This window comes from Puntigrus tetrazona, chromosome 22 (assembly GCF_018831695.1).
Source record: "Puntigrus tetrazona isolate hp1 chromosome 22, ASM1883169v1, whole genome shotgun sequence".
NCBI lineage: Eukaryota > Metazoa > Chordata > Actinopteri > Cypriniformes > Cyprinidae > Puntigrus > Puntigrus tetrazona.
The window spans coordinates 1,716,637-1,739,450 of record NC_056720.1 but is presented as its reverse complement, the minus strand read 5'-3'; the positions used below and the strand labels follow the sequence as shown (position 1 = coordinate 1,739,450).

General features: G+C 41.8%; 2 protein-coding genes and 1 long non-coding RNA gene across 11 annotated transcripts in view; all 3 read left to right on the top strand.

Moving 5' to 3' along the window:
- The window catches only part of LOC122327919 (GTPase IMAP family member 8-like), a 295,481-nt gene that overhangs the window by 126,506 nt on the left and 146,161 nt on the right, over window positions 1-22,814 (top strand). The gene's annotated exons all lie outside the window — the stretch shown is intronic.
- The window catches only part of LOC122327910 (NACHT, LRR and PYD domains-containing protein 3-like), a 98,788-nt gene that overhangs the window by 59,235 nt on the left and 16,739 nt on the right, over window positions 1-22,814 (top strand). For 8 of the 9 annotated variants that reach the window (XM_043223582.1, XM_043223586.1, XM_043223584.1 and 5 more), the window contains 2 exons: window positions 14,177-14,350; window positions 15,016-15,189. In XM_043223582.1, coding sequence (XP_043079517.1) covers window positions 14,177-14,350; window positions 15,016-15,189 — 348 coding nt within the window. The remainder of the gene's footprint in view (window positions 1-14,176; window positions 14,351-15,015; window positions 15,190-22,814) is intronic. The other variant, XM_043223589.1, reaches the window with a different exon arrangement.
- On the top strand, window positions 15,198-20,920 carry LOC122328045. Its single transcript, XR_006247760.1, has 2 exons — window positions 15,198-15,957; window positions 20,465-20,920. It is a non-coding gene; the product is annotated as an uncharacterized LOC122328045 (long non-coding RNA).

Below are 22,814 nucleotides of genomic sequence, written 5' to 3'. Positions count from 1 at the left end.
TCCGACGTGACTCGGAGTGACCGACTGAAAGGGAACGCCTCGGTTACGTATGTAACCTCGCTCCTGAAGAAGGGAACGGAGACGCCACGCCCCGCCGCCACGGTGCTGCACCTCCGCTGAAGGGGCCGGGTCACTAGCTCGGCTCCTCAGCGAAACTCCTGAATATGCGCTGCACCCGCTGCTTATTTATACCGCGCTGTGATCAGCGGCAGCTGGATGCGATAGCGCATGCCAATCTTCAATTGGCTTGTTTAGATACACTCGAAGTAGATTGGTCCCTCGGCGAGATCCCAATTCGCCGGTCATCCGACGTGACGTCTCCGTTCCTTCTTCAGGGGAACGAGGGTTTATACGTAACCGAGACGTTTGTATTGAATAAATCATTCAATTTTGGTGGAATAAAAATGCCTAGGTATTTAAAACCAGATGTTGTTATTTTGAAAGGTGAAAGAGGCAAAAGGTCAGAGATATTAGAAATATTGACAGGAGTGCCACGGATTTAGTAAGATTAATCTTATATCCAGATAACTTGCTGTAGTCTGAAATGCATTTTAATAATGCAGGGATTGATTTTCTAGGTTCAGAAGAGTACAGCAAGACATCGTCTGCATACAGGGATATGCGATGTTCATCATCTCCCACTTTTATACCAAAAAAGTTTTGGCACTGTCTAACAGATTCAGCAAGAGGTTCGATCATGAGGGCAAAGAGCAGGGGTGAAAGGGGACAGCCCTGCCTCGTACCTCTTTGAATGTCGAAAGGTTCTGAGGTCACACCGTTTGTAGTCACTGTAGCTTGAGGATTAGAGTAAAGCAATTTTATTAATTTGATAAATTTTGAGCCCAAATTGAATTTGGTAAGAGTGACAAATAGAAATTTCCATTCAACCCTGTCAAACGCTTTTTCTGCGTCCAGGGAAATAATGAGGGCAGGGAGTTTATGTTCTTGAGTTACATTTATCACATTTAGGAGCCTACGTATGTTATCTGTACCAAAGCGTGCTTTTATGAATCCCGTCTGGTCTGCTTTAATAATATGTGGTAAAACAGTTTCAAGTCTGCGAGCAAGAATTTTTGCAAGAATTTTGTAGTCCGTATTCAGAAGACTTATTGGCGATAGGGAAGCGCACTCCTGAGGATCTTTATCTTTTTTTGGTATTAAACAAATTGATGCTGTTCTCCATGATTCGGGGACTACTCCATTATCTAGTAAATTTTGAAGGGCAGGCATTAAAATATGAGAGATTTCTGGCCAAAATGACTTATAAAACTTGCAGGAAAACCATCCGGACCTGGGGATTTATTGGAAGGCATGGATTGAATGGCATTAAAGACTTCTTCTGGTGACAAAGGCGAATCTAAAAATATCTTGTGTTCTTCTGAGATGGCTGTAAGGGGAAGTTTATCTAAAAATTCAGTGATGTCCGATTGTTCAGCAGTGATTTGAGATTTATATAACTCTTTATAAAATGTTTTAAATAGATTATTAATCAAATCAAGATTATATGTGATCGAGCCATCTGGTGTTTTTAATGATTTAATTGTTCTCTCATTTATTTATTTTTTTAATCTGGTGGGCCAATAATTTATCTGATTTGTTTGCATATTCATAGTATTTTTGTTTAGAGAGAAAGAGTAGTTTTTTAATGTGATTTGTGTGATCCAAATTAAGTTCAGCTCTTGCTTGACATAGTTGGGCCCAATTTGTTTGGTTGGGGGCTGTACTGTGTAAACATTCCAGTCTCTTTACCTCTCGTTCTAGTTCTTGCCTTTTGTTTGACCAAGCCTTTTTACGTGCTGATGAGTATGATATAATATGTCCCCGAATTGTGGCTTTAGCAGCATCCCAAATAGTTGCTGGGGAGACTGGTGAATTTCTATTATCTGTCCAATAATTCTTAAAACTTTCTCGGATTAAATCACAAAATGCTGAATCATTCAGCATTGAAGAGTTGAGTCTCCAGATCCTGTTGGCCCTGTGCTTGTTTATGTTCATGTCTAATTGAACTGGGGCATGGTCAGATAGAGCAATTGAACCAATTTCACAGGAGGATATAGTATGGAGGCAATGAGCTGGGGTAAAGATATAATCTATTCTAGAATAAGAGCCATGAGGATTAGAATAAAAAGTATATTCCTTGCTACCCTTATTAAATTCCCTCCAAACATCGATAATACCGGCCTCGTTACAAAGTTTATTAAGTACCAGAGAGGATCTAGGATTAGTAAATGTATCAGAGGGCGTTTTATCTATTTTTTGGTCCATGACACAGTTAAAATCTCCCGCACAGACCCCCATGCCTTTACAATACTGACTAAACATAAGAATAACTTTAGATATAAATTTAGGGGAGTCTTCGTTTGGAGCATAAATATTAGTTATAGTAAAAGGTTCCCCATAAACTGTACCAGTAATCAAGATATATCTTCCATCCGGATCACTAATTTGATGTTCTAAAACAAAAGGAAAGTGCTTATGAATTAAAATAACAGTACCTCTTTTCCTTGTGTTTGCTTTACAAGTTGAGAAAAATAATTTCCCTACCCAATCTCGTTTTAGTTTTAAATGCTCAGAATCAGACAGGTGCGTCTCTTGAAGCATAGCTATGTTAGCCCTCTGTTTTTTAAGATGAGTTAGAATTTTTTCCTTTTGATCACATTTGCAACCAGCCAGTCCCCTTTTGATCAAACATCCGAGGTTGAGACACTCAGTTTGTTACCGTAGCCACAACAGAATAATCAGTAAAAAATATATAAATATCTGACAAAAAGAGTCAACTTAAAATAGCCGGTCATGTATCTAATAGAAATAAAATAAATAAACTGGAGATAGATTTACCTCAAGTTTTCTGTAAGGTCAAAAGTATAAAGTGGCCACAACAGAATAATCAGTAACAATGATATCATAACTTAAAAATAGATTGTGTGTAATAAAGAAACAAACTAAAATAACCGGCCATGTATTTGAAAAATAAATTTACCTCGGAATTTTCTGTAAAATTAACAGTATATGGTCCTCAAAGTTATAAGAACAATGCACTCATGTCCCTTATGCCTTTTATAGTTACTTATCTTTCAGAGTCTTAAGAAACTCAGTGACAGCCGCTGGGTAGAGAAGACACGCATCTCCGTCTCGTGAAGGCATCGGAGTTTTGCAGGGTAAACAAAGCCTCTGAACATGTTACGGCCGGATAGTATTTTCCTGACATCATCGAACTCTCTGCGTTTCTTCAGCACCTCGCGGACACATCCTGAAAGAAGTGCAGTTGATACCCGTCGTGAGTGATATCGCGTTTTCTCGGGCTGCCTGTAGAATGGATTCCTTGTCTGTGTAGCGAAAGCGAACCAGGACGCTTCGAGGGGACGACCGGTCCCGGGACAGGGCCGAGAGATCTGTGAGCTCTCGATTTGAAACGTGAGTCAGGTGCGAAGTCCAGCCATTCCGGTAGCCTCTTCGTAAGGAACTGTGCCATAGGTTCAGAGCCTTCGGCTTTCTCGGGAAGACCGATGATTCTCAGGTTTTTACGTCTGCCCGATTCTCCAGGTCGTCTACCTTAGCTCTTAGCAATGTCAACTCTCTGTCCAGCGATGCAAGTTTACCGTCCACGAGCCAGACTGCCGTCTTCGACATCGGAGATTCTGCGTTCGCTTCAGTTAAGCGTGTTTCGTTCGAGTCTACTCTACCAGACAAATTGGAGATCGTTTCTTGAATTGAAGTAACCGAGTGTAGCGAATACTATATATAGTGTATTGCACCACGTAGCGTTTAGAATAGGCCAATAGATCAGAAGAAGGGCACGGCTACTGGAGAGAAGAGAACAGCACAACAGGTGAGTGAACAATCGACAAAGTCAATTTTTGTGTTTAACTTCCTGTATTTGAAAATTAAAAGTTAACAATTAGTAGAAGTACAGTAAATAATAACAACTGTTCTTTTGGATTTCACAGATGCATGGATTCAGCAGATCGAGTACACAGATAAAAAGAGAAAATAAAAGAGGAAAATAAAATAAAATAAAACTTTTACAACAATCAAATAGTGTTCAGATTTCTTATTATATACTATGTAACACAATAAACTCAAAACAGTTCAACACAGAAACAGTTCCAAAGGCTCGCCTCGTGTTAAACGGCGTTCATCATGAATCGGGAATCAAGAATCGTCAGGGATCTCGGATTTCACAGGGGGTAAAACCCAGCCTTGCAAAACACAGGGCAGAACAATAAACTTTCAATAGTTTCAGCGTTAAATTCACATGAATGCATTTTATACGATATTAATTCGACACTCCAAAACTTATTGAACACTATAGCACTTGAATAACTTTTGATACTAAGTTAACTTTATTTTTACACGTGCGTTAGCTTTAGCCTATGCGCTATCAGTTTCAGCTCACATGGTCTACGTAAACCGATCATACAATCAACTATTAAATCAGCGGCACTTTTCTGATACAAATATCAAATTTTATCAAGACATTTAAATAAAACTCACCAAGGGATAAATAAATATATTCAAGGAGCTCTTTTGTGGCACTTTTTAACTCTGCAGTTCTGTAAATCTCGCCTCGTCCGCTTAGCTCTCCGATGACAGCTCTTCACATCAGAACATCACCTCAGAAATCACGATTTCTGTAATATCTGATCATTTCTTTCTAATTAAGGTCACTTACAAAGAAGGATTAGGAGATCGCTTCTTGTAGCTGCCTCTTCCCACTCTCAAGAGAATCGAGAATTTTCTCTCTGACGCGCTCTACCCAGAAAAGATAGGCGGGGCTTGACTCACTGCTGCCACTAATTTAAAGAGACCATCGCTATTTTTCATCAGCGATGGCGATTACTCTTATTTAAATCCATATTAACGGCAGTTAATGCGGTTACATTCTCCCTGCCTTGAAGATATGCAGGTCCCACTGCATCTTCCTGGCTGTGAAATAACAGCAGACGGACATCCAGTTTCCTTATCCAGAGAGGTTCTCTCAAAGGAGTCAGACTCTCCCAGTGATGTGACAAATGCTGTACTGAGCTCCCTGCATTAAGGACTGTATGACCAAGAGAGGGGATTGCCTAACTGAGGGTACTGTAACCTTTTGGTGGCTCATGGCACCTCTCTGCGAACGCTCCGACACCACCTTCAATTTGATCAACCTCTGTCTGGGCACTTCGAGCATTTCTCTGATCAATGACATCATCTTGAGGCAGGATGTCAGTCCTGTCATCTTTGCTGGACATTTTAGATGCCAGTTCATCCAATTCCTTCCTCTGCTCCACTAATCCTGGGTCCTCTCCCACGGGTAAGTGATTTGATACATCTGTTCTCACAAGATCAATCATCTCCGTATCTTCTCTATCAGGCTCATCCAGAAGACTTTCCTCTTCAGCATTAGATGTGTCAGGTAAGTTCATCTTTGATGTTACTGGAGTGGGTTACTCTGGATCTGTATTCATCTTAGTTTTTTACAGGACAAACTTCTATTAACACTCCACCACTTGACTGCTTTCTGAGGTCTAGAATTGTGGAGTATTCTGTTTTCAACACTTGGTAAACGGACAGGTGTGTAGTAACTTGTAGAGTCTTCCTCTGAATCAGAATTCTCCGACATACATTCAGATTCCTCTGTTCTGGGGTTTGCTCGAGTTCTAGGCCTGCGAGGTGTTTCTGTTTTTTCTGGTTTCTCAGGTGTATTTTCCCCCAAGAATCCACAGGGTAGTAATAAGTCTCTATGCAATGTGCGAAGTGGTCCATCCTGCCCTCGGGTTGAACGGTATAGACTGGTAAGTCGACAGCTTTCTTGACCACGATGTAGACTTCTTTGTCCCACTTATCTGCCAACTTATGCTTTCCTCTTAACTTGACGCTCTTACCAGAACCCGATCTCCGACTTCAAGGAATGAGGCGACCACTCGCTCATCGAACCTTTTCTTATTGCGTCCTGCTACTTTTGAGGCATTCTCACTTGCTACCCGGTAACTTTCTTCCAGACACTCCTTCAAATTCCTCACATAACTTGAATGAGAAGGGATGGACTCATCAGCAGGTAAATTGAAGGCCAGATCAATTGGTAGCCGGGCTGCCTCCCGAACATCAGTTCATAAGGTGAGAATCCTGTTGAGTCATTACGAGTGCAATTATACGCGTGGACTAATGGCTTCACAAAATCCTTCCAGCGGGTTTTTCCCTTATCATCCAGGGTCCCTAACATTTGGAGCAGCGTCCTGTTAAACTGCTCTCACGGGATTTCCCCGCGGTGGTAAGGTGTTGTTCTTACTTTATGGATTCCTGCCATCCTACACAATTCTTTGATGAGCTTGACTCAAAGTCAGGCCCCTGATCACTGAGGAGCTTCTCGGGAAATCCATAATGGACGAAAAAGTTGTCCCACAGTGATTTGGCCACAGTCTGAGCCTTCTGGTTTCTAGTGGGTATGGCCACAGCGTACCTGGTGAAGTGGTCAGTGATCACTAGAATATCTTTAATATTGCTCCGATCAGGCTCCAGCGACAGGTAGTCCATGCAAACTAGCTCGAGGGGCCTACTAGTTACTATATTCACCAGTGGTGCAGCTCGCTCAGGAGGGTCTTTCGTCTAACGCGCAGCGTTCACAGGTCTTTATCTTCTGCTCCACAGTCAATGCCATTTTTGGCCAGTAAAACCGGGACCTAGCCAGGTCCAGGGTCCTCTCAATTCCGAGATGTCCCATGTCATTGTGCAGACTTTCTAATGCAGTTCCTCGGAGTTCCGCCGGCAATGCTAGTTGATATAGCACACCTCCTCGATCTTGTCTCCTTCTAAATAACACTCCATTCTTGAACTCCAGTCTGTTCCACTCCCTTAGCCATAGGGCTACTTCAACAGGCTCCACTTTTCCTTCAGGTTTCTCCCAGATTCCAAGTACTTAATGACTTCTTTTAGTTCTGGATCAGCTGTCTGACATTCTCTCAACTCTTCTTCAGACATCTGGGGAAGAACTGAAGACCGTGGGCTTCCTCCTGCTGGAACTCTTGAGGTATTGCACTAACACTGAGAGACAAAGACTCAAGCACAGTAGGTTGGAAGTAAGGCGAGTCAGAATCATCAGGTAAATTCTGATATACTTGGTGTCTTTCATAAAAGAGCCTTTCACGCTGCTGGCAGAATCGTTGGCTGTTCTGATTCTGCTAAATGGTGAAGAGTGAATTGCTTGATTCGCTCAGCGTTCTTTTTGAGAGACAAAATCATCCACAGGCCTATCATGAGGACGCCTTGAGAGACCATCCGCGTCTCATGTTTCGCTTCCCTGCACGATATTGAATTTTGAAATTAAATGTCGACAAGCTGACAGCCACCTATAGCTTGTCGCACGAGCTCGTAGATGTTAAAATATAGGTGAGCGGGTTGTTGTCCGTTATTACAGTGAACTCTCCTCCATAAAGATAGTCACTAAACTTGGCTGTAAATCGCCCACTTGAGTGCGAGGAACTCTAATTTGTGCGCAGGGTACTTCGCTTCGCTTTTGGTCAGTCCCCTGCTCGCAAAGGCAACTACTCTCATTCGGCCCTCCTGCTCTTGATAAAGAGCAGCCCCAAGTCCAGTGGTGCTTGCATCTGTGGTTAACACATAGGAAGACTAGGATCGGCAAACCCTAGAACTGGGGAATCTGAATGTATGTCGGAGAATTCTGATTCAGAGGAAGACTCTACAAGTTACTACACACCTGTCCGTTTACCAAGTGTTGAAAACAGAATACTCCACAATTCTAGACCTCAGAAGCAGTCAAGTGGTGGAGTGTTAATAGAAGTTTGTCCTGTGAAAGAAACTAAGATGAATACAGATCCAGAGCAACCCACTCCAGCAACATCAAAGATGAACTTACCTGACACATCTAATGCTAAAGAGGAAAGTCTTCTGGATGAGCCTGATAGAGAAGATACGGAGATGATTGATCTTGTGAGAACAGATGTATCAAATCACTTACCCGTGGGAGAGGACCCAGGATTAGTGGAGCAGAGGAAGGAATTGGATGAACTGGCATCTAAAATGTCCAGCAAAGATGACAGGACTGACATCCTGCCTCAAGATGATGTCATTGATCAGAGAAATGCTCGAAGTGCCCAGACAGAGGTTGATCAAATTGAAGGTGGTGTCCCGAGGCGTTTCAGAGAGGTGCCATGAGCCACCAAAAAGGTTACAGTACCCTCAGTTAGGCAATCCCCTTTCTTTGGTCATACAGTCCTTAATGCAGGGGCTCAGTACAGCATTTGTCACATCACTGGGAGAGTCTGACTCCTTTGAGAGAACCTCTCTGGATAAGGAAACTGGATGTCCGTCTGCTGTTATTTCACAGCCAGGAAGATGCAGTGGGACCTGCATATCTTCAAGGCAGGAGAATGTAACCGCATTAACTGCCGTTAATATGGATTTAAATAAGGAGTAATCGCCATCGCTGATGAAAAATAGCGATGGTCTCTTTAAGAATTAGTGGCAGCAGTGAGTCAAGCCCCGCCTATCTTTTCTGGGTAGAGCGCGCGTCAGAGAGAAAATTCTCGATTCTCTTGAGAGTGGGAAGAGGCAGCTACAAGAAGCGATCTCCTAATCCTTCTTTGTAAGTGACCTTAATTAGAAAGAAATGATCAGATATTACAGAAATCGTGATTTCTGAGGTGATGTTCTGATGTGGAAGGAGCTGTCATCGGAGAGCTAAGCGGACGAGACGAGATTTACAGAACTGCAGAGTTAAAAAGTGCCACAAAAGAGCTCCTTGAATATATTTATTTATCCCTTGGTGAGTTTTATTTAAATGTCTTGATAAAATTTGATATTTGTAACAGAAAAGTGCCGCTGATTTAATAGTTGATTGTATGATCGGTTTACGAGACCATGTGAGCTGAAACTGATAGCGCATAGGCTAAAGCTAACGCACGTGTAAAAAATAAAGTTAACTTAGTATCAAAAGTTATTCAAGTGCTATAGTGTTCAATAAGTTTTGGAGTGTCGAATTAATATCGTATAAAATGCATTCATGTGAATTTAACGCTGAAACTATTGAAAGTTTATTGTTCTGCCCTGTGTTTTGCAAGGCTGGGTTTTTGGGCTCTTTATCCTTCAAGGGTGAGTCAGTATTTCTGCAGCAACTTCTGTTCTCTGTAGAGTTGGGGATTTTTGCCCTGAATGTTCAGGAGTCAGCACATTTGATTTACAAGGGTGTTGCTCCACCTCAGTGTCCATTCTGGCTGTTGAGTGAACTGTAATTTTAATTTCACTCATCTTGTTCAACTCACGTTGGAGAACATCTTGAAGGATTCTCCACTGGCACTTGCTATTGCCTGCAATTTCTCTAAGTATCCTGTTGTGGCGCTACTGGCAGAAGTATATACACTACTTAAGGTGCGTACATGAAACACTGTATCTGCATTAGTGGGACTTTCAATACTTAAGGGCAATTTGGGTTCAAGGTTGCACATGGCAGAATTGTGCGTGAACTCTACTACTGCATTACGATGGAACTCTGAATGTGGGTCATCGATTGATAATATTTGTCGAATAGAGCCAAACTTCTGCAAATATGCTTCTATGGCTTCATCTAGTTCAGTTTGTGTTATGCCACTTACGATCACTGCATTTTCAACTTTAACGTTTTCTCGTTCTACGACCTCCATTTCTGCTTAATTCAATGTACGATTATTTCAGTGATTATTCACCTCACTATCTACTGCTTCTTCTCTCCTGGCTGGTTTCGCCAAAATCGTGTAGCGAATACTATATAGTGTATTGCACTCACGTAACGTTTAGAATAGGCCAATAGATCAGAAGAAGGGCACGCTACTGGAGAGAAGAGAACAGCACAACAGGTGAGGGGGTAAAAACCCAGCCTTGCAAAACACACAGGCAGAACAATAAACTTTCAATAGTTTCAGCGTTAAATTCACATGAATGCATTTTATACGATATTAATTCGACACTCCAAAACTTATTGAACACTATAGCACTTGAATAACTTTTGATACTAAGTTAACTTTTATTTTTACACGTGCGTTAGCTTTAGCCTATGCGCTATCAGTTTCAGCTCACATGGTCTACGTAAACCGATCATACAATCAACTATTAAATCAGCTGCACTTTTCTGTTACAAATATCAAATTTTATCAAGACATTTTAAATAAAATTTACCAAGGGATAAATAAATATATTCAAGGAGCTCTTTTGTGGCACTTTTTAACTCTGCAGTTCTGTAAATCTCATCTCGTCCGCTTAGCTCTCCGATGACAGCTCCTTCACATCAGAACATCACCTCAGAAATCACGATTTCTGTAATATCTGATCATTTCTTTCTAATTAAGGTCACTTACAAAGAAGGATTAGGAGATCGCTTCTTGTAGCTGCCTCTTCCCACTCTCAAGAGAATCGAGAATTTTTTCTCTGACGCGCTCTACCCAGAAAAGATAGGCGGGCTTGACTCACTGCTGCCACTAATTCTTAAAGAGACCATCGCTATTTTTCATCAGCGATGGCGATTACTCCTTATTTAAATCCATATTAACGGCAGTTAATGCGGGTTACACGAGGTAGAGATATTGTCCAAACGATTATCAATCGCACGTAGTCTGCCTTCGATATTGGCCAAACTGGATCCCAAAGAACGGATTTCTGTCAGCATGATGTCGGCCTGGTCAGACGCGGTCTCCTGTTCCGCGTCAGCGTGTTTTTTCTTTGTGTTTCTGGAAGGACGGGAATTAAATAGTGGAAACTCCTGCGTTTCTTTACTGTCGGACATTGTTTAATGCTTTTAGGACCGAATTGGTCGAATATTGTCGTAAATGAAATACAGAAAACTTAAAAAAGGGGAACTGGCACGGAGCTAACAAACTAAGCAGCCATCTTTGGCGGAGCCACCACACGCCCCTGACATTTTTAATAGAAGTCTGATTATATTTGTCTGAAAGAAGAGATTCTTGAGTAAATCATGGGGTAATATGCATCTCTTTAAGTACACAGGAGTTGGAGAAAATACTGTGAACACATTAGAAATAGACAGTATTTTATTAATGTGTTCATTTATTTATTTTCGTATATGTCACCTTGGAACACAAAACTTGTCTTAAGTGTCAAGTTTTCAAAATTGAGATTAATACATCCCCTTGAAAGCTGAATAAATGTGAGGATCCTATCCTGTGAGGATAGGACAATATAAGGAGAATATTTAGAAAATGACCTTTAAAGTTGTCCAAATGAAATTCTTAGCGAAGCATAATACTAATCAAAAATGATTTTTTTTATATATTCATGGTAAGAAATGTAGAAAATATCTTCATGGAACATGACCTTTACTTAATATCCTAATGATTTTGAGCATACAAAAACTGATAAATTTCTGGCTTTTGTTCCAGATATACCCCGGCGTCTTCAGACTAGTCTTGTTCTCCAGGGTCACATATAAACTGCCATTTCACTTCTGGTTAGAAGCTGACTGCATTTCATTGGATGTGTGCTAAAGACAGAAAGACAAATAGTTTTTATCCAGAAGCCATCAGAGTCTAGAACAACCTTTACAGCAGCAGAAGACGACACAAACAGCTTCAGTTCAGTTTTATTTGACTCTCATTGAGATTAAAACACAAGTAAATGCTCTCTGCATCAAAAACTTAAATGAATGTGCTGGAGGTGAACCTCTAATAACTTAATAACTGTAAAACTTATTTTGCTGCATTGAGGAGCTGTAAAAACAGGTTAGACTAAATAAACCAAATTTTTTCCTAAACTCTTACAAAACAAACACAACCACTGTCCTTCAATCAGTCAAGGTTTTTCAGGTAATGTACTCAATCAATGTAAAGACAAAAATCATGCAGAAAAGTTCAACATTTACCCGTTTAACCTACAATTATAATTAACAGATGAGAACATTGTCTTCTATGATGTGAAACACAGACTGGTATCTTGTTCACGCACAATATATATTTCTATGTGTTTTTTTATATAGTTAATCTGTCAATTTTCTGGTCTGTATATTTGTGTAGGACTTGTAAAGTACGTTGTTATTTGGTCTAAACATTTGAAAGTTGTAAAGAGTGTTTCTTGTTGCTCATAAAGCACATCAAATACAGAACACAATACCAGAAGCAGGAGACGAAGCGATGATGATAAAAAGAAGCAGAGTTTATTCAATAGTCTTAGTTGTGTGTTTCAATGCTCAGACTTCATCTAAAGAACTGTTACGTCCCAAAAATTGGTTCTGTTGTGTTGTGAAACTGTATGAGATTTGTCTCTGTGTTGAACGGCCTGCTGGGAAGTGTAGTGTAGCCTGTGTTCCCCTCTCTCTCTTTCTCTGTCCTCTCACAGGACTTTGATTAAGATCACCTGTCCCTCAGTAGAGCTGTGGAGAGGAGCTACTATATGAACAGAGGGAGCTGACTGTTCTCCAGAGAGAGTGTGGCCTGTCTGTCTTCCCAGTATTAAAAGTGCTCTGAGCTTTAGTGGTTGCTGGAGAATTTCTGTTGAACCAGCTGTAGTGACTTTGTAAAGTTGTTCACTCTCTGTTCTCTGTTCTTTCTTACTGTTTGATTGCAAAACGAGTAATGGAGGTGGGTGCCTTTTCTTTAACATCATCATCAGTTTTTCTCCTGGTTTTTGGATTAAGTAAAGAAGTCAGGGAAGAGCTCTTATTTATTTAGTGTTAGTTTGTTACTTAGGTAAGGTAGTTTTCTTTGACCTTAGCTAGCTTCTTTTTGTTTGTTTTTTTGGCCTTAACCCCCTCCGGAAGTTAAAGCGTCCTGTTTTTTCCTTCTGTTATATGGATTTAATACTTTTTATTTATTTCTGTACTAGAGCACTACTTCTGTTAATAAATTCTCAAAGAATGTACCTTGTGTGTGAGTGCTGGGATTACAGACTAAGCCAATACTCTCTCTCTCACTTATGGTTTCACTCACTTTTAATGTGATATGATACATCCCCGTCACCTCTAGACTAAAGGAGACCGTATCAAGAACACAAGTTCAACAAGTATTAGTGTTAAACCAAACCTGCTTCAAAACAACATCCCAAATACCTGGAGTTTCCATGAGTTTCCTTGTATCTCTTATTAATGAAGACAAACAACCCTTGAAACACAGTCATAAGACGAAACACAGTCATTTTACCGCCAGCGATCCAACGGTAGCTACTCGGATCTCGGGTTGCCTGGCGGACATCTCGGCATGGATGCAAGAGTACCATCTACAGCTCAACCTGACAAAGACTGAGCTGCTTGTATTCCCTGCCAGTCCAACTACACAGCATGACTTCACCATCCAGCTAGGTTCTTCGCCAATTACCCCATCAACCTCAGTCAGAAATCTTGGTGTAATCCTCGATGACCAACTAACCTTCAAAGATCACATTGCAAAGACTGCTCGATCCTGCAGGTTTGCATTACACAACATCAGAAAGATCAGGCCCTTTCTAACAGAGCAAGCTGCACAGCTACTTGTCCAGGCCCTTGTCATTTCTAGACTGGACTACTGCAATGCTCTTCTGGCTGGACTTCCATCTAACACAATAAAACCTCTACAAATGATTCAGAATGCAGCAGCACGGCTGGTATTCAATGAGCCCAAGAGAACCCATGTTACACCTCTCTTTATCTCCTTACATTGGCTACCGATTGCAGCTCGCATCAAGTTCAAGGCACTGATGCTTGCATATAGAACAACCACAGACTCGGCACCGGTCTACTTCCACTCACTATTACAAATCTACACACCCTCTAGAAGTCTGAGATCTGCTAGCGGTAGCGACGCCGTGGTACCATCTCAAAGAGGCTCGAAATCACTCTCCAGAACTTTCTCGTTCTCTGTTCCTGGCTGGTGGAACGATCTTCCATACATATCCGGAATGCTCTCACTGGCTCTGTCTCACTTCTCCTCCCCTTGTTTATTCCTTCCTTCTGGCATGTACTAATTTGAACACTCCCTGTGACTGGGTGTTATAAGCACTTACTCTGTCTGTTTGTCTCTCAAAAATATGAATCGCTGTTGTACTCTCAATTGTAAGTTGCTTTGGATAAATGCGTCTGCAAAATGACTAAATGTAAATGTAAATGTAAATGAAACAATCATGAAAAATAAAAAAACAACAATATAATGTAAATGACTAATATAACATACATGAATAATCAACTAATACATAAGTATATAAATCTTCTCTCTTTTTCTCAATGTAGGTTAAGCAGCTGTGGTTTGACAGAAGAAGGTTGTTCTGCTGTGACTTCAGCTCTGAAATCAAACCCATCACACCTGAGAGAACTGGACCTGAGCGGGAATGAACTCAGAGACTCTGGAGTGAAACACCTCAGTGATCTACTGATGAACACACAATTCAAGCTGGAGAAACTAGAGTTAGTATCATTATTAGTTTATTAAGGAAATCAATATCAGCAATATTTTAGTGCTTATTATGATTGATTAATTTTGGCACATATTTTATTTCCAAAAATAAATGGACCCTTGTGATGTTTGATGAAAATAACTGTCCCTCAAGAAAACATCTCTTCTCTCGTCTGATGATGTGAAGGCGGGAAACCTGTCAGTCACATGATCACAGCAATAACAAACAACAATTATCCAGATTTATCAAAAAATAATTCCTCGGGAGCACTTTTTTTATTTCACTCAGATATGTATCACAATGATAAAAAAAATCACAAAAATGTTGTACTTGTTGACTGTAAACTATAATCTTAAAATCTTTTAAATTGATGATTTATTAACAGTTTTCTTGATAAGTAACATTTAAACTCAATTTTTACATTTTGATTAATATTTTAAAATTAGTTCTATAGTTTTTTCGTCTAAATAATCTCTGGACTTTAAATGTAACTAGTCTCCTCAAATCCTAGTTTTGTTTTAGTTTTATTTTATGTCTGTATGATTATTTACTGACTTTTTTCAGATTTTAACAGTATTTTATTTATTGCACTGGATGTTGTTTTCTTGTGATTAATTTAAGTCACACATGAACATAACGTGTCTGATTCATTGTCTTTTCTCTTTCTGTCTTCAGTCTGTGTGGATGCAGTATTACAGAGAAACAGAGTCTCATCCTGACTTCAGCTCTGAAATCAAACCCATCACACCTGAGAGAACTGGACCTGAGCTGGAATGAACTCAGAGACTCTGGAGTGAAACACCTCAGTGATCTACTGATGAACACACAATTCAAGCTGGAGAAACTACAGTTAGTATCATTATACTCTACAGCAGTTAGACGTTATGAAGGTCTTTATATAAACAATTATTGTCCCGAATTATCCATAGATCTATAAAACTAGTTTTATTAATGTTGTGATCCATAGTGAATGTTAAAGTTGATCAGGTACTGACAGCTTTATACACAAATAATATCATTTCTAAATTATGATGATGTTACAACAGAACTGTTCTGTTTGTCAAATTTCACGTTTTGATCAGATTAGATGGAATAATATCCTGAGGATATTTTTAGATGACCATTTTATTACATGTGGCCAAATCAATAGGTTAAAACCCGAACCAGGTAGAAGAAGGTAATGAAACAGAGACATAGAGTGCTCTAGACCTGCTGTAATAACTGGTCAAAGGCGGTTGGATCCATGTGCGACAGGGTTTAATCGTGGTCAGGCAGGCAGGGTCAATAAAGGAATAAACAGGGCAATACAGGAGATCCAGAAGACGAAACGATAACAGGCAATAGGTCGATAGGTAGGCAGAGAACAATCACAGAAACGAACACGGTCAGGGTCGGCAACAGATAATCAAAACAAGAGTAAACGCCGGAATTGCAGTATACACAAACAACACTTCGCAAAGTGTGATCGTGGGGAAGTTCCTTATAAAGGCTGAGTCTAACGAGAAACACCTGGTGGCTCTAATCAGCCCAAGGCACGGGGTTGTGGGAAATTGAGTCTTTGGCGATCAGTATTCCGGTGAGAGCTCCCTCCGGTGGTGGTCGGAGAGAGCCACAGAGGTGCTGTTCGTGACAGAGCCCCCGGGATGGTCATGGTGAAAGGTGGCACTGAGTGCGGGATCGAAAATGTCTCGGTCAGGTATCCAAGACTCTCCTCGGGTCCATAGCCCTCCCAGTCAAAGAGGTATTGTAATTCCCTGCCTCGGCGTCGTGAATCCAGGATTTCGAACCTGGTAGGCCTCCTCGCCGTCGATGATTAAGGGAGGGGCGTCGTTGGCAGCGACCTCATCCTGGTCCCTCTCTCCTCCCGGGCCACCGGCGGGTTTGAGCAATGAGACATGGAAAGTAGAAGCGATGCGGTAATTAGCAGGGAGATCGAGACGGTAAGAAACACTTTGCGAAATGATTTTGAAGGACCCACGCACCTTGGACTTAATTTCTTGCAGGTTAGCCGAAGGCGGAGGTCTCGGGTTGATAGCCAAACCCAGTCACCAGGAGAGTACTCCGGTGCATCTCGGCGACGACGATTTGCCTGAGCTTGGAACCTTCCGACTGCTCCTCTGAGATGGACGTGAGCGGAGTTCCAGACCTCTTCACTCCTTTGTAGCCACGAGTTGACTGCAGGTAGTGCAGAGGGTTCCCCAGACCAGGGAAATAATGGAGGTTGAAAGCCCAGTACGCATTGAAAGGAGTTAGGCCAGTGGATGGTTTCCTGAGTGAGTTCTGTGCGTACTCAGCCCAGACTAAATAGCGACTCCAGTCCTGTTGGTTGTTGTGGCAGTAACTCCGGAGGAATTGTGACAGCTCTTGGTTCAGACGTTTGGCTTGACCATTGGATTGAGGGTGATACCCTGAAGTTAGACTTATATTAATGTTGAGTTGTGAACAGAAGGCTTGCCAGACTCGAGAGGTGAACTGTGGACCGCGATCAGATACAATGTCTTCGGGTAGGCCATAGAAGCGAAATACCTGTTGCAATAGTACTTGGCGGTTTCCCAGGCTGTGGGTAGTTTAGGCAAAGGTATGAACCTGCATGATTTCGAGAACCGATCCACAACCGTGAGCACCGAGGTAAAGGAGTTGGAGACTGGTAGATCGGTTACAAAATCTATGGCTATGTGAGACCATGGTCTTTCTGGTATGGGTAGTGGTTGAAGGAGTCCTGCTGGGCGTTGATGGGAGGTCTTTGTGATGTTGCACGTCTCACACTGTTGAACGAAGTGGATGGTGTCTGAACAAATGGTTGGCCACCAGAAACGATTGTTGACTAATTGGAGGGTGGCTGTGATGCCTGGATGACCGGCGTTGGGGGTATCATGAACCCAATGAAGAACTCTTTGTCGTAAAGTTTGAGCTACGTAAGTTTGATTGAGAGGGCATGCTGGTGGGGCTGGTTCGGAAAGTTGGGCCTCTGTGATCTCGGTCATGATATCCCACTCGACCGGAGCAACAATGCGGGCTGATGGTAGGATGGGTTTGTGAGAGAATTCATGAGGGATGCTCTCAAACTGCCTGGATAAGGCATCCGTTTTAGTGTTCTTTGACCCTGGACGATAAGTAACTTTGAAATCAAATCTGGAGAAAAACAGCGACCATCTGGCTTGTCGTGAATTCAAAAGTTTAGCAGATTAAATGTACTCCAGGTTTCTGTGATCGGTCAGAATGGTGAATGTAACTTTAGCCCCCTCTAGCCAATGCCGCCACTCCTCGAGAGCGGACTTCATTGCGAGGAGTTCTCTGTCCCCCACGTCGTAGTTGCGCTCAGCGGAGTTAAGCTTACGGGAGAAATAGGCGCATGGGAAGAGTTTTGTTGGCTGTCTGTGACGTTGCGATAAAATTGCTCCAATACCAACATTAGATGCATCAACCTCCACAATGAACTCTCGATCAGGGTCTGGGTGATGGAGTATCGGGGCGGACGTGAATTTTCCCTTGAGTAAGTCAAATGCCTGGATACTGTCAGAGGGGCGGCTACAATACTGAAATTACGAATGAATCTCCCATAAAAATTAGAGAAGCCCAGAAATCGTTGCAATTCCTTGACTGTGGAGGGGCGCGGCCACTCCACGACTGCCTTGACCTTGTGCTCGTCTATCGTCACCCCCTCAGAACTGATGATATACCCCAGGTAGGCCACTTGAGTCTTATGGAATTCACATTTCTGGAGCTTGGCGTACAGTTGATTCTCTATCAGCCGCTGGAGAACAGTCCTTACGTGAGAGACATGAGCATCAAGGCTATCAGAGGATGTCATCCATGTAGACGATTAGAAATTGGTTTAGCATGTCTCTAAACACTTCGTTCACGAAGGCCTGGAAGACAGATGGACTGTTTGCGTGCCCGAACGGCATAACAAGGTATTCGTAGTGCCCGGAAGTCGTGGAGAAAGCTGTTTTCCATTCATCTCCCTCTCTGATACGGATCAGGTTATAGGCGTTTCGAAGATCTAACTTGGTGAAGAACTTGGCTCTGCGGAGTTGTTCCAGGGAGGCTGGTACTAGTGGCAATGGGTAGCGGTATTTAATCGTGACCTCGTTCAGAAGAACCCGGCCGATGCTGGGGAAGTAGAGGGACGGATGAATCCCTTGGCAAGTTCGTTCTCGATGTAGGATTTCATTGCCTCTGATTCGGGTTGCGAGAGGGGAAAGACACGACCACGTTGAGGAACGCGACCCGGCATGAGATCAATGGCGCAATCATACGGACGGTGAGGTGGTAATTGTGTTCCCCTTTTTCACTAAATGCAGAGACTAAGTCTTGATACTCAACAGGAAGTTCAGGTAAAACAGCGACCTTTTCTTCTACGGGAAGTGGTTTGGTGGGAGATTGGTGCACGGGGCGTTAAGACAGTGTTTGCGGCAGTTAGTTGACCAGCGTGTTATTTGGTGATCAGTCCAGGATATAGTGGGGTTGTGAGTCTCAAGCCAGGGTAGTCCAAGGATGAGGGGATGTTTGGGAGAGTGGATCACAAAGAGGCGTATAGATTCGAATGAAGAGGGCTAGCTTGCAGTGTTAGGGGTTGAGTGACTGATGAAATCTTTCCTGGTCCGATTGGCCGCCCATCTACCGCCGCCACTGCTACATGGGGTTCACATGGAATGAGAGAGATTCCGTTCGATTCCGCCAAAGGCTTTATCGATAAAATTACCGGCCGCTCCTGAATCAACGAGGGCTATTGCAGTAATCCATGTCGAATTCACTTTCAACTGAACATTGATTTCGAAAGAATCAGAATGGGTTTGAGGTCTCACCAAGCAGGTTGCTGGTGCTGGGGACGTGTAGGACAGTAAACTCGAAAGTGCCCGGCTTGACCACAGTAAAGACATAACCGTTCGCGTGCTCTTCTCTCTCTCGCTCCTCCGAGTCTAAATGGGTTGAGCTGATCTGCATGGGCTCAGGTGCCGGTGAACGAACAGGGTTTTGAAATGAGGGAATCGCATACTTGCCGCGGCGTGCTCTGAGAATATTATCCAACTTGATAGTGATTTCCATGAATTCTTCTAGCGATCTGCCCTCATCGCGACAAGCCAGTTCAGTTTGCAGCTCTGTGTTTAAGCCCCTTCGGTACATCAACTTGAGCGTGATTCCCCAACCTGACTGAGCAGCAAGCGTGCAAAAGGTGAGTGTATAATCAGCTGCGGTATTGTTACCTTGCGAGAGGCGAGCAGCTGTTCTCCAGGTTCCTTTCCTCCAGCTACGTGTTCGAAGACCTCCTGAATTCACGCATGAAATCGTTGTATGAAGGAAAAGACATACGCCAAGCTTCCCAGGTGGCTGTAGCCCATTCGAGCGCTTTCCGGTAAGCAGCGAACAGATCAGGGCAGCCTTGCTGTCTTCTGTGGGGTATAGACTGGGTTGTTGGTTAATAAACAGGGTGCATTGTAACAAAAATCCCTTACACTTGGCGGATGATCCGTCAAACTTATCGGGCAGGCTGAGGCGCGGATTAGGGTTTGGTTGAGGCGGAGGCAAGGTTGGTTGAGCAGGTTGAACGGCATGTTGACCTGGATTAACAGCAGAGAGGGGTAATGTTTGGATCGATCTCACCAGTTCCTCAGTTAAAGTGGTGAGCATGTGAAGCTGTTGCTGATGTGTAAGCGAGCATAGTGGCTTGGGATGAGACTTGCGACATCAGTTGATACATCTCCGCTGGATCTGTTTGTGGCGAAGTCTTCTGTAATAACTGGTCATAGGCGGTTGGATCCATGTGCGACAGGGTTTAATCGTGGTCAGGCAGGCAGGGTCAATACAGGAATAAACAGGGCAATACAGGAGATCCAGAAGACGAAACGATAACAGGCAATAGGTCGATAGGTAGGCAGAGAACAATCACAGAAACGAACACGGTCAACAGATAATCAAAACAAGAGTAAATGCTGGGAATTGCAGTATACACAAACAAGACTTTGCAAAGTGTGATCGTGGGGAAGTTCCTTATAAAGGCTGAGTCTAACGAGAAACACCTGGTGGCTCTAATCAGCCCAAGGCACGGGTTGTGGGAAATTGAGTCTTTGGCGATCAGTATTCGGTGAGAGCTCCTCGGTGGTGGTCGGAGAGAGCCACGGAGGTGCTGTTCATGACACCTGCAGTCTTCTGTTTGTGTTCGATCTGTCTACAAGTTTGTCTCAGAGTACATGCAGATTCAGTGAACCAGGTAGAGATACAGACATATGATTTTCAAGATTTCTTTAAGAGGAAATAGAATTCATGATGTCAGCACAAATAGAAATAAACCAATTAAGATGTGCATCAGTGTCTAGATTAGAGTTAAACTCCAATGAGTTACAGACTTCAAGACAGACTACAGAAAATTCTTCATAAGAAGACTAAGAGCTGAGTCAAACATTCAGCGGTGGATTTCTGAGGATTCAGCTGAAAGAGGAACAGTATAAAGAACTGACAGAAAAAACATGCTCTACTGATTTCAGTGTTTGAAATAGAAAAAAACAGGGATTAAAAGCAAAAATCAAATCTAGGGTATGACTATAGATGTGTGTTGGACCAGAAAATAAAAAGTAAAAAGTAAAAAAAAAAAACTCAGTAAAAAGAAGGTTCTCTTGAAAATCATATCATGGTGAGATGAAATATTAGAGCTACAGTGATCTTATAACCTCAAAACTGTTATAAGATCCATTTCACAAATCACATGACTAGCAGTCTATTTTAATTCTCATTAGAGTCTTGGAAGGACATTTTTAATATAAGTCTGATTATGTCACAAACACACCCGCCAGATCACCATCTCCCACGCCAATCACCCGCTCATCATCCCCAGAATTCTAGCCACCTGTTCACCGCACCTGTCAGCAATCAATTCACCCCTATATATACACCGGAAGCCCAGTCGTTCTTCGGCTGGGATTAAGGTTACAACCACAAGCTTGAGTCTGCGCTCGCTACAACCTTCCTGAGGAGAATCCTTCTATAACGGACTTTATTCCCTTGAGTATCCTTTCCGTGTTTTGTTTTATTTGAGCAGATGTTTGCTCGGCGTCACGCCACTCCTAAGTTGTCATTAAAAGCTGTTAGAGTATTTCCTTGTCTGTCTGCCTCATCTCTCCTCAAACCGTGACAGATTATATTTGTCTGAAAGAAGAGATTCTTGAGTAAATCATGGGGTAATATGCATCTCTTTAAGTACACAGGAGTTGGAGAAAATACTGTGAACACATTAGAAATAGACAGTATTTTATTAATGTGTTCATTTATTTATTTTCGTATATGTCACCTTGGAACACAAAACTTGTCTTAAGTGTCAAGTTCTCAAAAACTGAGATTAATACATCCCCTTGAAAGCTGAATAAATGTGAGGATCCTATCCTGTGAGGATAGGACAATATAAGGAGAATATTTAGAAAATGACCTTTAAAGTTGTCCAAATGAAATTCTTAGCGAAGCATAATACTAATCAAAAATGATTTTTAAATATATTCATGATAAGAAATGTAGAAAATATCTTCATGGAACATGACCTTTACTTAATATTCTAATGATTTTTGGCCAAAAACTGATACATTTCTGGCTTCAGACTAGTCTTGTTCTCCAGGGTCACATATAAACTGCCATTTCACTTCTGGTTAGAAGCTGACTGCATTTCATTGGATGTGTGCTAAAGACAGAAAGACAAATAGCTTTTATCCAAAAGCCATCAGAGTCTAGAACAACCTTTACAGCAGCAGAAGACGACACAAACAGCTTCGGTTCAGTTTTATTTGACTCTCATTGAGATTAAAACACAAGTAAATGCTCTCTGCATCAAAAACTTAAATGAATGTGCTGGAGGTGAACCTCTAATAACTTAATAACTGTAAAACTTATTTTGCTGCATTGAGGAGCTGTAAAAACAGGTTAGACTAAATAAACCAAATTTTTTCCTAAACTCTTACAAAACAAACACAAGCACTGTCCTTCAATCAGTCAAGGTTTTTCTCAGGTAATGTACTCAATCAATGTAAAGACAAAAATCATGCAGAAAAGTTCAACATTTACCCGTTTAACCTACAATTATAATTAACAGATGAGAACATTGTCTTCTATGATGTGAAACACAGACTGGTATCTTGTTCACGCACAATATATATTTCTATGTGTTGATTTTTTTTTTTTTATGTAGTTAATCTGTCAATTTTCTGGTCTGTATATTTGTGTAGGACTTGTAAAGTACGTTGTTATTTGGTCTAAACATTTGAAAGTTGTAAAGAGTGTTTCTTGTTGCTCATAAAGCACATCAAATACAGAACACAATACCAGAAGCAGGAGACGAAGCGATGATGATAAAAAGAAGCAGAGTTTATTCAATAGTCTTAGTTGTGTGTTTCAATGCTCTGACTTCATCTAAAGAACTGTTACGTCCCAAACATTGGTTCTGTTGTGTTGTGAAACTGTATGAGATTTGTCTCTGTGTTGAACGGCCTGCT